The sequence below is a fragment of the Tasmannia lanceolata genome, unplaced genomic scaffold, assembly GCF_043159265.1.
Source record: "Tasmannia lanceolata isolate RefF3 unplaced genomic scaffold, GAP_Taslan_0.1 ptg000025l, whole genome shotgun sequence".
Lineage (NCBI taxonomy): Eukaryota > Viridiplantae > Streptophyta > Magnoliopsida > Canellales > Winteraceae > Tasmannia > Tasmannia lanceolata.
In genome coordinates, this window is record NW_027518702.1 from 6,923,406 (window position 1) to 6,940,043 (window position 16,638).

The 16,638-nt window shown below is 38.7% G+C and overlaps 1 protein-coding gene across 1 annotated transcript in view; it reads left to right on the top strand.

The window, feature by feature from the left end:
* Nucleotides 1-284: 284 nt before the first annotated feature.
* LOC143857940 (T-complex protein 1 subunit zeta 1) overlaps nucleotides 285-16,638 on the top strand; it is a 30,972-nt gene continuing 14,618 nt past the window's right edge. Inside the window, exons 1-6 of the mRNA XM_077368491.1 lie at nucleotides 285-535; nucleotides 612-675; nucleotides 3,702-3,837; nucleotides 4,683-4,834; nucleotides 4,958-5,005; nucleotides 6,768-6,860. Of these exons, the coding sequence (XP_077224606.1) occupies nucleotides 402-535; nucleotides 612-675; nucleotides 3,702-3,837; nucleotides 4,683-4,834; nucleotides 4,958-5,005; nucleotides 6,768-6,860 (627 nt within the window). The 5' untranslated portion in view covers nucleotides 285-401. The remainder of the gene's footprint in view (nucleotides 536-611; nucleotides 676-3,701; nucleotides 3,838-4,682; nucleotides 4,835-4,957; nucleotides 5,006-6,767; nucleotides 6,861-16,638) is intronic.

Consider the following 16,638-nt stretch of genomic DNA (forward strand, 5'->3'; position numbering starts at 1 on the left):
GGGTTTGGGCAACCCGACCGGAGTGAAACCTGACATTTTTATGATTTTTTTGTAAGCTTAAAAACTCGGGTTGGGCCTGGTTTGGGCTGGAAAAAGGGTTCGTAGGCCAACCCGGCCCAACTCGACCTGAGTTTCACCCCTAATTGTTTTCTACTGATCTAAACCGTTCATTTTGTTGGCCCCACCAAAAACCAAACTGCCCCCCAGTTGAAGGGCCTAGATTACGACTATCCCCAAAAAGAGAAGGGTAATTTGGGCATAACGCTCCATATATGTTTCTAGGTTTTTCCCGGCTCACTACACTCTGCAAAACCCTCCACTTTCATTTCTCATATTCGCCCCTCTCTCTCTCTGCAAAACCCTCCATTTTCGTTTCTCATATTCGCCTCTCTCTCTGAAAAATGTCTATTCGTTTATTGAATCCGAATGCGGAAGTACTGAACAAATCCGCAGCTCTGCACATGAACATAAATGCAGCCAAGGGTTTGCAGGATGTTCTCAAGACCAATCTCGGACCTAAAGGCACCATCAAGATGTATAAATCTCCATCTCATTCCTTTTTTTCTATTGATTTGATTTTTCCCCTTTTGTTATTCACTCCTTTTCTTCAGGCTCGTAGGAGGATCTGGAGACATTAAACTCACCAAAGATGGAAACACCCTCTTGAAGGAAATGGTTAGTTTTTGTATTTCATATGTCTTTTTTCACGCCGCTCAAGCATATGTTGTAAGACTTTTATGGACTTGCATAGCACATGTTTTGGTTTTTGTAAAAAATGGATTGTAGAGAATGTTTACATAAGATTGATTGCGGGTATTTTACCTAGGATAGTAGCGGTGTAAGTAATCAACATTGTGGGGACAAGCATTGGATTTTCCTGGGAGAATTAGTGGTATGTAGTGTTTGGTTGTCAACCTCGGAGAATAGTCGTAGGGGGTGTGATTACCAATAGAGAAAATAGTTCCTACTCCCCGGAGTAGATAACTTATCTACTCCCTGGGCTTAAAATATAGTGGGGGCCACATTGGTTGCGTGATCCAAAGCATTCATTTGATGGGCTCTCACATAGATAGGGTGTGACCAAAAAATCAGCTCCATAGGATCCTCCCAACCCTTCGATTTGAGTAGGTAAAAAATGGACTTATATATGGAGAGAGAGAGAGAGAGAGAGAGAGAGAGAGAGAGAGAGAGAGAGAGAGAGAGAGAGAGAGAGAGAGCACCATTCCCAAGAAATTCAGGCAAAATTCTACCTTTTTGTGGATTTTGGCTTGAATTTCACAAGGAGGGGACAAGGGTGACACGTCAACAGACATGTAATGATTAACTAGGAGACATCCCTGAGAGTCTCTAGGGATTTCAATGCTCTGTACTGGGAACCAAACTAGGAATTTTGCTGATGTGGCACACAAATGCCATGCGTAAAGGCTAATCCTCCCTGGTTTTTGTGCAACCAAACAATGGAATCGAAAAGTTTCCAAAGACTTTTCTATGGATCGACAAGGAAAGTGTAGAGAGTATCATATAGTTAGTTGGTGTAGTGTTTGAAGAATTAAGGAGGGAGGATCGAGCATTCGAAAAATAAGGGAGATGAACAGATCATTATTAGGGTAATGGAAGAGAAGAGTGATTAAATGAGATGCCGCTCTCCCTTGCAAGGTTTCACTATCTCATTGATTATGAGCTAGATGCCACAATATTTTTATCATTTCGGCTCCCCACCGCACAACATTTTGCAAATCCCCTTCTACCACTAAAGGGCCTTTTAGCTTTTCTCCGCTCGCGATTTCTGCTGCACCTGCTCGCGGTTTCTACACTCTTTTTTGTTGTGGTTTGTACTTCGAGGCGGAAGAAGAGGAGAAGAAGGAAAACCGCTGTTCATATGAAATTAGCTCATTCCAACATGACACTTTTGAAGAAGGAAACAACTGTTGTTTTCAATGATTCAGGTTTTGTTTGTTTTGGATTTTGAGAACCAATTGTGATTTCAATGATCTAGGCCTTTTTCTTTTAGATTTTGAGAGCTGTTTGTGATTTCAATATGGAAATCATTTCAATATACTTTGTTTACCACTGGCACTTCTTTGTATTATGATTAATTGTATGACGATGATTATAGTTTTGAGTATGTGCTTTGTTTACAGCTGTGATAAATTATATGATGATTTATTGTATGATGAGTATAGTTTTTGCTTTGTTTAATATTTTATTGTATGCTGAATGTAGTTCGTGCTTTGGATTACTAAGCATAGAATTTTATATTTAATTTAATGGTTTTGAATGAAGAATAGATAATTACTCATTTTATTCTTATTTTTGACCTTTTTCATATTTTTTAATATTTTCCGCATTTTTTATATCAATGTAAAAAATCTTACGATTTATGATTCTATACGATTCAAACCCTCTTACGATTTACGATTCGATTCCAATTTTTAGAACCTTGATCATACATTCACAACAAAACATATCACTAGTTTTGATGTTGTTAAACCATTTTGGGTGCCTTTTTTTTTGCTTATGTGATGATTTTTTACCATATATTTATTCTTATTCTAGCACTTCCCGAAGCTTCATCTTAAATGTCCATCATTTGCACATGTTTCCATCTGTTTTCATAATTTTACAAAAATTTCACAGAAATTTCTTACCGAAACTGAAATATTTTTGTTTTCATGACGACCGAAACTGAAATTTAAAACGTTGCTCCCATCCACAGAAGCCCCTTTGCCTGGAGAGATCACTTCTCCCATCACCCTTATCGGTGTTTTCACTAGTATCTTATACAAAGCTCCCAACCAAACTAATGGGTCTGAAATTTATCATTGCCGCTACCCTCACCTTTTTTGGAATTAGGAACAGAAATTTCTTACTGAAACTGAAATATTCTTGTTTTCATGGCGACCGAAACCGAAATTTAAAACCTTGCCCCATCCACAAAAGCCCCTTTGCTTGGAGAGATCACTTCTCCCATCACCCTTACCACTCTTATGGACAAAGTTTTCACTAGTATCTTATACAAAGCTCCCAACCAAACTAATGGGTCTGAAATCCATCATCGCTTCTACCTCCACCTTTCTTGGAATTAGGTAAATGAAACTGGCTTTAGCCTTCCTGCTAATATGACCTCTAGTATAAAACTCATCAACCCCATAATATCTCCCTTGATCCATTCCAACTATCCCGATATAATGCGACAGTGAAAGCTGTTGGGCCCCGTGCCTTGAATCATTGATAGGAAAAATCAATTTCCTGATATCATCTTCATCAAATTCCTCCCCAACTCAACGTACGGTTGAATCTGATTTCATTTAGAGCAGGTGTCCGAACCATCTGGCTCGTGTAAAGCCGTCTATAAAATTTAACCACTTTCTCCTCAATCTCCTTTTGTTCCTATGTTCCCTGGAATTGGCCATCTTATGGAAGAATTCTCTCTACCTGCATTTTTGAAGCTCATGTATGAAATAAAAATTTCTCTCATTCATTGTCAGTTTTGTTTGCTCACAAAGAAGATGATTTGATAACTTTCATTTGTTTTATTCTTGCCGAAGGATTTTTAAGGAATTTGACCATTAATTGGTGCTTTGTATTGGATGAAACGAGTAGCTAAATTACAGCTAATGATTCTCAGCGTTCATATATTTATTTTGCCGTGTTAATTCGCTACCTTTTTTTGTACTGATTCCTGAATGGTTATTTTGCAGCAAATTCAAAATCCAACTGCAATTATGATTGCAAGGACTGCTGTTGCCCAAGATGATATAAGTGGAGACGGTACGACTTCTACCGTACTTTTCATTGGTGAGCTCATGAAACAATCAGAGCGTTGCATAGATGAAGGTCAGTACTCCTGGATGTTTCCATCACTTCGGATCACATCTTTATATTTGAACTGCTTTCTCAATTGACACTGTAAATTGCTTTAAAAAAATAAAATATTTTCTGGCGCTTATTTGTTTGAGTGCTAGCCAGGAGGCTGAGGGTGGCATCCCTGGGATTGGCACTCTCTCCATGCCTGCATGTAGTCAACACTGTGCCGTTTGTCTGGCCCACGTTCAGGATTCGTAGGGAGTGGCAGTCCTGGGGCCCTCCTGGGTAGTCATCAGACAACCAAGCACACAATTTCTTTTGTTGGATGGTGGATGCATGGGTACAAAAGATGCATGTTTGCATTGCCTTGATATGGAGTTGACATTGACTCTGATAGAGTTAATGCTGTGTTTATTGTGGATTAGTTTAGTAGTGATCTTTTCATGTGTTTTGAATCCTTGCGACGAGTGACATTCCTTGAGAAGTTGTGCTAGTAGCTTTTGGTTAGGATTAGGAATCTCCAAAGCTCGATAACATGGTTCTTGTGGGGATTCTTAATGCATAAATCAACCAACGCAATTATCAGGTGCCAATGTATTAGCAGTTATGTGGTAACTCATTTTCTTCATCATCCTGATCAGAGTGCTTCTTGTTGTTAAATTAACAAATTAGGGTGTTTCTTATTATTCTAGTATTCGTACATGCATAAATAGTGAATATGGACATGCGAGTAAAGATTTCCTTCAAGTCTAGAGGCTCCATTCATGTAAACTTTTGTCACTGCATGCATTTTATGTTGCTTGATAATGTGACTTGCTATGATTCTTTGCTTTGTTTCCATTAGCTTTGACTTTTTCAAACAATGTCTGGTGCAGGGATGCATCCACGTGTATTGGTTGATGGATTTGATATTGCAAAAAGAGCAACTCTCGAATTTCTAGAGAAATTTAAGACACCTGTTGTGATGGGTGATGAGCCTGATAAAGAGATTTTGAAGATGGTAGCAAGAACAACGCTCAGGACAAAGGTTTTCTTTTCTTGTACTTGTTTTTGTTCCCTATTTGAGCGTATGATATGAATTTTCTCTCATATGTAGTTTTACTTTCAACATGGGTTGTCTTTAACCTATTATATTTCTTTTCTTGCATAGTTGTATGAAGCGTTGGCGGATCAATTGACCGAGATAGTTGTTAACTCAGTGAGTATTTGTATTTTCAGTGGCACTCATTTGAGCTCATGCTTGCCTTTCTTTTGTTTGGACGTCTTTGTAAACCTATGTGCATTTCTCAATGGTGCATATGGTTTTGATTATATATGTTCAATGCCTCCTTGTGTTGGGATTCTCTCTATACATTTTATTCTTATGTTTTTTTAATTCATTAATTTGTAATAAGCCATTTTCGTATGTGTTAACTCAGCCAATTTTTTTTTGTCCTCCTTTATGTGAACTTTTCTTTGGAAAATAAATATAACTTCCTCTGTCAGATTTCTTTCTATTGTGGATATGCTTTACAAAACCAGGTGTTGCAGTATTCTCTATTCTCCTTTTTTATTTCATGCTCACCTGTGCTTGTTTGGTCTGTACTTGCATGTGTGTTTCTCCATCTTCTTGGTTAGATTTTTGTTGTTAAATACCTTTTTTGGGATTCCACTTTCTAGTGCATGGTTTTATGGTTCCCACCTGTGCTTGTTTGGTCTGTACTTACATGTGTGTTTCTCCTGCTTCTTGATTAGATTTTGTTGGTTACACACCTTTTTCGGGATTCCAATTTCTAGTGCATGCTTTTAGGGTTCTTAGGCACTAAAAACCAGTTGAAGAATTTTGTGGCTTGCCAAGCCGACATTACATTTGGGGTTGTTGGTACCAATCCCCTTGGGAATTGAACACAAGACCTTAGACAAGGGTCATGACCCCTTACCACAAACACCATGGTGTGGGATTGGTAACATTTGTCTATTTAGTATTTGTAGAAAACAATCATATATAATTTCTAGCGCAATGTACAATTGTTATATACGTGCACATGCATACCTTGCCTTTATTATAATGTGAGCACAAGTTTGCCTTTAGTGTCGGGTCTAGAGGATGGTTAAATTGAATTGGTGCATCTTGAGATGACTGATTAGACAGGAAAAATGTTTGCATTCTTGATGAATCTATAACCAGGCAGAAGGGCCAAATCAATGCATTCTCTAGAAACATTCCATTTTATAATTGAGCTAAGGGATATTTGCTACCAGAGCATTCTTAGCAAGAGCCAAATCAATGCATTCTTACTTGATACTGATATTAACATTCCATTTTAGCCTGCCATTATCTTGTGAATGTTAATTGACACCGCGTAGGCTTTTGGCGCATATCTCGTGTAGCAGAACTTGCTTATAATTGAAGGCCATATTTTGTACAAGGGATTTGCTAGGGAATTTAGCAGAAAGCCATTTCGCGGCTCACTTTTGCAAGTGACAACAGCCACACATGCTCACTTTTTAACAGATTCTGTCTTACTCATTTAATTCATCTGAGGTGGCTGTTGTCACTTGCAAACGTGAGCCACGAAATGGCTTTCCGTGAAATTGTCTAGCAAATACCTTTGTACAATGTTTCTATTGTATGCATGTGAATTAGGTTTTCGATTATATTAACTATAGCGATTTAATTATTTATTGATGAAATGCTGAAGTCTACCTCATGCTTGTTTTTACCCATTCAAGACACTCACATTGTCTTTAAGCTTTGTTTCGATATCCTTTTGGCACGTTTTCCTTTTTCCAAGCACTCCTTTTCCATAGATTTGTGACTTGATTTGCTTCTGTCTCCTACTTGTCTATATGTGCCATGCCACTTGACAAGATTTTCATTTTTATTTTTGTATGTATAAACTTGAGTTTTAGGTGACGATTAACTTCTTAAACATGTTAATCTTTGTTCTTAATAAGCTTCATCTTGGTGGCATGAACAGGTTCTTTGTATTCGCAAGCCTGATGAACCTATTGATCTATTTATGGTGGAGATTATGCATATGCGTCATAAGTTTGACGTAGACACACGTCTTGTATGTTTCTTCTTTCCCTTGCCTTGTTTCAAATTATACTCAAGCTGTTCTTTCTTTTGTGTTTGGTTTAGGAACTATTTGAATTTTAACTTAAATTATGACAATAATATGATGAATATCTCATTTTACTTTCTTAAGCAGTGGTAAAGTATATGAGCTGCTAACACTAGTCTAGTCAATTGTCTAATCTGCTGATGTCATTGATTTGATTGGTTATACTCTGACTTTAAAATTTTGAGGGTTTCGTTTGAATGATCTAGTCAATGGTCTAATCTGCTGATGCCATTGATTTGAATGTGATGCTGTAGTTTTGCTAGCTAGAGATTAGAGAGGGTGTATCAAGTTTGATGGAAGTAATGCTCCTTCAGTAATTTGTTGTTTTCTCGTTTTATCACAATTAAATTCTCTCTCTCTCTCTCTCTCTCTCACACACACACACACACACACACACACACACATATATATATATATATACATATATATATATATGAGGAAAGTGCTTCTAGTCCGGCCGACTAGAGATCATTCTCTAGTCCACCACCAAAAACACATGAGTCCCACATATTTTGTGGTGATCTAAAGCATTCATTTGATAGGCCTCATCATAGATAGGATGTCCACAAAAATTCAGCTTCATAGGATCTTCTTAACCCTTCGATTTGTGGAGTTAAAAAATGGACAGATTTGTGGCGGTTTATAGCCGTTCATTTTAAGCTCCACAAATCATAGGGTTGGGATGATCCTATGAAGCTAATTTCTTGTGGACACCGTCTCTATGTCAGGGCCCATCAAATGAATGCTTTGCATCACCCAAATAAGGTGGGACTCATGTGTTTTTGGTGGTGGACTAGAGAATGATCTCTAGTCGGCCGGACTAGAAACACTTTCCTCTATATATATATATATGAGTTAAATCCATTTTTTAGGGTAAGATGATCGAAAAATGGGCTATTTTCCTCAAATAGCGTGCATGAGAGGGATTTTGTAAATGACCAAAATGAGGGGTTTGGTACGGACATTTGTCACAGCCGGATGAGAATCACCTTAGGTCCTTTTTCAAAATTTTTGGAATTACGTTTTTTCCTTTTCAGCGAAACAATGTTCCCGTTAACACCTTCTCCTTCTTCTCTCATCCACACCCTTCCCTTCGACGGAGAAATTAAGCGCCACTGACGGCGACGTGAACCCCAACCCCAACCGCCACCGACAAACGCCACTTTGCAGGGAAAGAGGGAAGGTTGAACTCCATCTTTATTGGGTTCGATTCCATCTACTTTACACTGGATTGTATATTTTTGTGCCTTTGATACTTTCTAATTGCATCTCCTATCCATAATTTGACATCTTTGAACATTTTACAATTGTTTTTTCGCCATAAACTAATTTCTACGGACAATGAGCTTGTACTATCTCGTGACATTATGGATGGCTAAGTTGGACTTTATAGCATTGTTATTCCATTCATTTATAGTTTTTTGTAGTGTTTATGTTTTTATAATATTGTCTTTTTCTGCAGGCAACTTATTTTACATCTAGAAGTTGCTCTTCCAAGTTTCATGATTGCATCCAGTCGTTGATACTTAGGGATGTGTATTTAGAATTGTTAAATATAACCCCATTTGGTTATTTGCGAAACGTAGAAGGTGTAAAATTGCAATAAAAAATTCTAAGCACATTGGTGCGATCCCGACAACCTAAGATCAATTCATTCATAATAGGTGGTGTGATAGTTCCCTTTCAAGTTAGGGATATAACTCTAATATTAGGGTTTAGCATGTTAAGCGAACGATTGCAAATTGACTGGGGTTTTACTCATGAGGTCGAAGGTTGGAGATTCTCAGCTCCCACGACAACCTTTGATCAGATTCTGAGAGTAATTCAGGCTGAATACGAAATTATCGGTTGTGGCGACAGTAAAGCATGTGTTGTTGCTTTTGTTTAGTACTGTGTTGTTTGCACAGTCGGATCATAAGAGCAAGTCATGTCTCTCCCCCTATATAGATATTAACATTGTTGGGAAATTTGCTTGGGTTTATCTCGTGCATGACTACATCGTAGAGTCATTGAATTTATATTCTGTTAACAGAAGTGGACATATTATCGGATGCTGCATCCTACTATAATGGATACGAGGGGGAAGGAGCACACAATCCTGATTGACGTGATTTGTTTTAGGGTAGTTCGAGAGATAGCTGTGAGATCCAAGAAGTTTGCTTGTGTGTTGGTTTATTATAGTCATATTTTCTAACCCAAATCTACCATTGGATTTCAGGTGGTGAGGCTACAACATGTTGCAATAGAAGAGAAACTATTACTCGGCAAAGAGGGTCAGATGATCATGGCGAAGATGGCCAGGCCAATGACGATAGGACTTCAGAGGTTGGTTACCCCGCTAACTGGGGTAATCACTGTGCAGTTTTAGTGCATGTACTTTAATTAATATTGTTGGTCAATAAATATCCCATCAATTCATAGGGTTTTCAGGAAAAATGCGTAGGAGAGGAAAAGCCCCAAGAAATGCAGATTTCAAAGGAAGGCACTATAGCTTCTGTGCCTCTATTGGTACTCACTTTACATTTTCAGTCAATTTTGTTATTACTATCATCATTCTTTATGTAATTTTTTAAACCATTTTGTTTATTCAGTGGAGAGGTAAGAAAGGAAGAGAAACTTTTGGAAAAGAAAGAAAGAAATAAGCTAAAGAGGACGAAGGCAGAATTTAATTTGTTGAAGATGATGGTAAGGAAACTTGAAAGTGAAGTAGCGAAGCTAAAGATGACGAAGACAGAAGACATAGATGGTGATAGGAAGATACATGTGGAAGACGACGATGAAAATGAGGGTATTAGAAAAGAAGGGGATGACCTACAGTTGGTTTATATCATACTTGATAGTGAAAACCCTAAACCAGAAGGTGAAAGGGAGGTTGAGAAGAAAGGAGGGGATGGTATGGAGAAGGAACCTATCATAATTGGTAGTCAAGATACCCTACCTAAAAAGGAGCGACAGATAAGGAAGAGTGCAGAGAAAGAGGAGAATTGGGAGAAAGGACAAATTAGGAGTATTGAAAAAATGTGAAGCATGGTCTAAGGGTTTTCACCCAATTCCGAAACGTATGGTGACTTCTTGGCTTTGCTTGGTTTTGATTGCCTTAGCTTCGCTTCTTCACTTTCAAGTTTCCTTACCCTCATCTTCAACAAATTAAATTCTGTCTTCGTTACATATCTCTCTTCGTCCTCTTTAGCTTCTTTCTTTCTTTTCCCAAAGCTTCTCTTCCTTTCTTACCTCTCATCTGAACAAACAAAATAGAAATGTAAAGTGAGTACCAATAGAGGCACAGATGCTATAGTGCATTCCTCTGAAATTCGCACTTCTTGGAGCTTTTCCTCTCCCACACCTTTTTCCTTACAACCCGAAGAATTGATGGTATATTTATTGACCAACAATATTAATTGAAGTACATGCACTAAAACTGCAAAGTGATAACCCCAGATAGCCAGTACCAACCTCTGAAGTCCTATCATCATCGACCTGACCGTCTTCGCCATGATCATCTACCTGCCCTCTTCGCCGGGTAATAGCTTCTCTTCTATTGCAATATGTTGTAGCCTCCTCACCATTTGAAATCCAATTGTGGTTTTGGGTTAGAAAATATGACTATAATAAACTAACACAAAAGCAAACTTCTTGGATCTCACCTCAGCCTCATGAACTATCCCAAAACAGATCAGGTCAATCAGGATTGCATGTCCCTCCCTCCTCGTATCCACAGACGTGGTCCACTTCAATAAATGTGGATGCGCGTGAGGAAGAGAAGGATCTCACAAGTTCGTATGCTCAAATAACCATACCTGAAATCATGACATGGTTATTTAAAGAAGATTAAGAAATAAAAATATTTCAACAATACATAGTATATGTCAAATTTACCTGTAGTAGGATGGAACATTCGATAATATGTCCCCTTCCGTTCATAGAATATAAATTCAATGACTCTACGATGTAGTCATGCACGGGATAGACCTAATTAAATTTTCCAACAATGTCGATATCTATATAGGGGAAGAGGCAGGACTTGATCTTACGATCCGACTGTGCAAACAACACAATACTAAACATGAGCAACAACACATGCTTCACCGTTGCCTCAACAAATAATTTCTCATTCGAATTGTATTCAGCTTGAATTACTCCCAGGATCTAATCAAATGTTGCCTTGGGAGTTGGGAACCTCCAACCTTCGACCTCATCAGTGGAACCCCAGTCAATTTGCAATCTTTCGCCGAACATTCTTAACCTTAATATTAGAGCTACATCCTTAACTTGAAAGGGAATTACCACACCACCTATTATGAATGATTGATCTTAGGCTGCCAGGATCGCACCAATGCGCTTAGAATTTTTTTGTGCAATTTTACACCTTTTAGGTTTTGCAAATGATCAAATGGGGTTCTATTTAACAATTCTATATGCACATCCTTAAGCTTCAACGACTGGGTGCAATCATAAAATTTGGAAGGGCAACATTTAGATGTAATATAAGTTGCATGCAGAAAAAGGCAATATCATAAAAAACATAAACACTACAAAAAACTATAAATGAATGAAATAACAATGCTTTAAAGTCCAAGCTAGCCAATAATAATGTCACGAGATGGTACAAGCTCACTGTCCATAGAAATTAGGTTTTGCAAAAAAACCATTATAAAATGTTCAAAGATGTCAATTATGGATACGAGATGCAATTAGAAAGTATCAAAGGCACAAAAATATACAATCATGTGTAAGGTAGATGGAATCCAATCCAATGTATCCAATCCAGTGTAAGGTATTTGGAATCCAATGAATCGATTCCACTGTAAGGTAGATGGAATCCAATCCAATGAATCACTATTACAGCTATTAGGAGTGTATAAACCTCCATTGACACCCTCTGAACCAATATTACACCCTCTTGACCACCATTAGAACCTTTGAACCACTATTACACCCTTTGTACCACCGTTACAACTATTAAGAATGTTTAAACCTCTATTGACACCCTCTGAACGACTATGACACACATTGGACCACTATTAGACCTATTAAGAATTTATGAACCACTATTGCCACCCTCTGAACCACTATTACACCCTCTGAACCACTATTTGAACCTTTGAACCACTATCACCCCCTTTTAACCACTATTTGAACCTTTGAACTACTATTACAACTATTAACAATGTTTAAACCTCTATTGACACCCTCTGAACAACTATTAGACTCTCTGAACCACGATTAGGAACCTCTATCGGCACCCTCTGAACCACCCTCTATTGGCACCCTCTGAACCACTATTACACCCTGAGCCACTATTAGACCCTCTCAACCGCTATTACACGCTCTGAACCACTATTGCAACTATTAAGAATGTTTAAACTACTATTGACACCCTCTGAACCACTATGACACAAACTGGACCACTATTAGACTTATTAAGAATTTATGAACCTCTATTGCCACCCTCTGAACCACTATTACAAACCAATATTTCAACTATTAAGAATGGTTAAACCACTGTTGGCACTTGGCACGCTTTGAAGCACTATTACATCTGAACCACTATTACAACTGTTATGAATGATCTAACCACTATTGACACCCTCTGAACCACTATTACACTATCTGAACCGCTATTACAACTATTATGATTGATTGAACCACTATTGACACCCTCTGAACTACTAATGCAACCTCTGGACCACTATGAGACTGTTAGAACCACTATTGACAACCACTATTGCAGCATTCAAATAGTGGTTCAAACTGGAAGGTAGTATTGATTCATAGGTCCTCTATAGTGGTTCTGAACCACTATGAACCACTATGAGACTGTTTGAACCACTATGGACACCCTCTGAACCACTATTGCCGATTTGCAGCCTTCGGATGGTGGTTCAAATTGCTAGGTAGTAGTGGTTCAGAGGGCCTCTATAGCGGTTCTGAACCAGAGGGCCTTTGGAGTGGTGGTTTTTGTTGTTTTCTCCCAAATCAGCCATCACGAGCGTCGTGTTGGTGTACACAAAACCAGTAGTGATTCATCTTTTTCTCTACCACCGGAAACCCAAGACTACAACAAATCCTAGAATGGAACTAGATTCGAATTGATAAAATGGAAAACTTACCGTTACTTTGCTGAAGATGGAGTTCAACCTTCCCTCTTTCTGCAAAGTGGCGGTTGGGGTTCATGTTGCTGTCGGTGGCTCTTGATTTCTCTGTCGAAGGGAAGGGCGTGGATGAGAGAAGAAGGAGAAGGTGTTAGCGGGAACACTGTTTCGCTGAAAAGGAAAAAACGTAATTCCAAAAAACTTGAAAAAGGACCTAAGGGCATTCCTGTCCGGCTGTGGCAAATGTCCATACCAAACCCCTCATTTTGGTCATTTACAAACCCGCCTCATGCACGTTATTTGAGGAAGAAAGCCCATTTTTCGGTTGTTTTCCCTTTTTTTAAAAGTTTTGAGCAAGGATGGTGGAGCGATAGAGGAATCGTGGAAGTGACAGATTAGACAAGAAGCAGTGATCGCAGAGAGTGAGAGATTGAAGAAGAATTGTTGCAAGAGAGGTGGCTAGGCATTGAATCAGGGATAGAGCCCATAAGCAGGCGGGGACAAGTGCCAGATCCAATAGTAGGTATCGTTCCAGGGATCGAGGCAGGCATGGATCAATGCTGAGGGTAGGGGAAGACCTCTCAGTCGTGAGGGTCGTGCCTCCGATTTGGACTAATGTTGGGATTTTATTCGTGGTCTGAATCTGTCCAGGTTCTTGAAGCCTGTTGTAGGTAGGAAGAATCCCAATTTTAGAGACTGGATCTGCATGAGATTTAAGTTCGTAAACTTAGAGAGGGATCGCTTGATGGAGGTGTGGTAAATATTGGAGTTCCACGGACAGAGAGGTTGAGGAACGAGGAAGGCTCGAGACGAATAGGGAGTATAACATATAGGGAATATTGGCCGAGGTCGGAGCTAGATTGTCGGCCCTGGTCGATGATTTCATTCACGGAAAGTGGCTGGAAGATGGTAGTCGACGGGCAGGATGTCTCTCTTGTACCACGTCTCTGGATTTGGTGGTTTCTGGTGTTCATCTTGGGGGAGAAGTCGCTGTCGGGCTGGCCACAGTGGGAAGATCCGAGAGAGTGTCTCCTTGTTTTGTTGATCAGGTTGACTGTTGGAGGCCAGAAGGTCAGTGGCTCTGCCGAAGAGGCTAAAAGTGCACCTGACGTTGTTTAGTGCAGAAAGCTTTCAAGTGCATGCGGCTATGATAGAAATGCCTCTTTCATTGGTCAACTCTTCTTAGCAGCTGTTAGCAACAGTTATTTGGGCGCATGCCTCTATTATCTGAGGGGGTCTCCTTGTGAGGCCCATGGCACCAACTCATGAAGCTCGATACGAGGCTAGTAATTCTGAATGATGAAGCCTTCCTCCCCCTTTGCAATAGTAGCCGGCATGCTTTCAAGTGTTGGTGGGACCCATTAGGCTGATGCGCCTGACTTCTTGGGCCTTTTAAATCGACAAGTGGCTGTCCATTTTGACTGCTTTCCTTCCTCTTGCCCTTCCTACTTTGCTCGACAACCGGCGAACACAATTTTCTCTTCAGGCACTATCCTGGGGATAGTGGAACCTGCAATATCAAATCTTTCTACCATTGAATGCCATAGGATATTTCACTACATGAATGAAGACCCAAATAAGAACTAGGAGGATATGTTCAAGAAGAATCCTAAAACAATAGCATTTTATCCTTTGTTTCAGCTCCATCACTTTCACTTTTGTAATTTATTCTCTAGCTTGGAATCACTTCACAGTATCTCACAATTGCCTTGACATTAGATGCTTGTTATCTAGATGGCCCACATAGTAGAAAGCTGTCATCATCAAACTGGATATGGGCTAACACCCATCTTAACTCCGAGTAAGTCTCCCAACTAGCCTTCACCATCCATCTACTTAATGCCTCATTACGATGTTCTAAATGTCGGCTACAACTAACGAATTGCCAAACATATTTTCATTTCCATACTTTACCTAAACTAAATCCTTCGGTCGACATATAATAGATTTCGGTAACGTTTCATTCATGTCGATTGAGCTGCCACTTTAGTATGTAAAGTACAGAAATTCAGTCGGCATGCTGAAATTTTGGTGAAAGTGCCTAGAGAAGCTTAGTTCTTACATTTTTTCTTGGTAAGTGCTGATTTTATTTTTTTCTCGTTTCTTCAATTATAGTGCAAATGCATGGATTAATTGTTGATTTGATGCATTTACACATGGATTAGTGCATGGATTTTTATTTTTATGGTTTTGAAAATAGGAAACAAGGTATATTTTGAAATGAAAACTAATCATACATGCATGCTAGCATCTAATTTTATTATCTGTGGGTTCCTTCCTGATAAACCGATTGGCAGTCATTTTTTCATTTCGAAAATTAAATTTTTATTTATTTTTGTTAAAAAATTCTATAGAAATAGGAAATATATATTTAAAAAAAAAACTTATGATATGAATGTTATCTCTAATTTTTTTCATGAGTTTTTCTTGCTCAATATACCGATTAAAGGAGTCAAAATATATTTTTTTCATTTCTAAAATTAATTATATTATTTATTTTTGTAAGAAAATCCTTCTGATTTTTGTCATGTTATTTTTCTCTTATTAAGTGGCTTTTTTCCTACATTTTGTGTTTATTTGAAGCGTGCGCGCGCACCACAATTACAATTATGAATAAACATGTAGATAAGGGATCTTCTTGCCTCAACCTGCGAATGCTTTTGAAAAAACTTTTAGGTGATCCATTGATAAGAATAAAATGGCACATTAAGGATTGACACACATTAATCCAAGAGCACTTCTTTTTTCCATATCGATTTTACATGAAATCCCCCTTCAGATCTGCATCTTTCTCTTTTGTGTCAATCATAGTTTTAAAACTCCCCCGCGTCATCGTGGAGTTCCCCCGAGTTGACTCCCTTTTACATTGGCCGCGTTTCACGGTTTGACTTATAGAATCAATAAAAACTCAATAAAAACTCCTTCAACTGTCCCGAATTATGACCGCGTCAACCGAGTACTTGACCGCATCGTGCCGAGTCGACTATGATTTTCTTCGGCGGCATTCCATGCTGCATCCACATTTTGAAACACTCACATTTTGAAACACTGGTGTCAATAGCTTCAATCCCTCCATTCTTTTGAAGTTGCTTATAGATAGGATATTAGAGAATTATATGATGGGTGGCCGTGAAAACACGTGAAGTCTGAAAAAGTAGGTACGGCCCAATCCATATGATGATCCAAACCGTTCATCTGTTTTGGCATAACGTAAATAGGTTGTGCCGCAAAAATCATTTCCATAGGATGATCCTAACCCTATGATCTGAAGTTCTGAACTGATCTGAATATGGAGTGCCCCAAAAATCATTTATGTAATCTTCTACAGATCGGAGGGTTAGGATCATCCTATGGAAATGATATTTGGGGCACAACCTATTTACGTTGTGCCCAAACAGATGAACGGTTTGGATCATCATATGGATTGGGCCGTACCTACTTTTTTAGACTTCACGTGTTTTCATGGCCACCCATCATATAAATTCTCAGGATATTATACCTTCTGGTCATTAATCATTATAAAGAAGTTGCCTTATTGGTAATGTTGGTTGTTTCTGGTTTATAAATTGAAATGCAGATATATGTAACTGCAGTTTTACCTTTTTACTTTAATGGGGTTGTTGGCTTGTTGC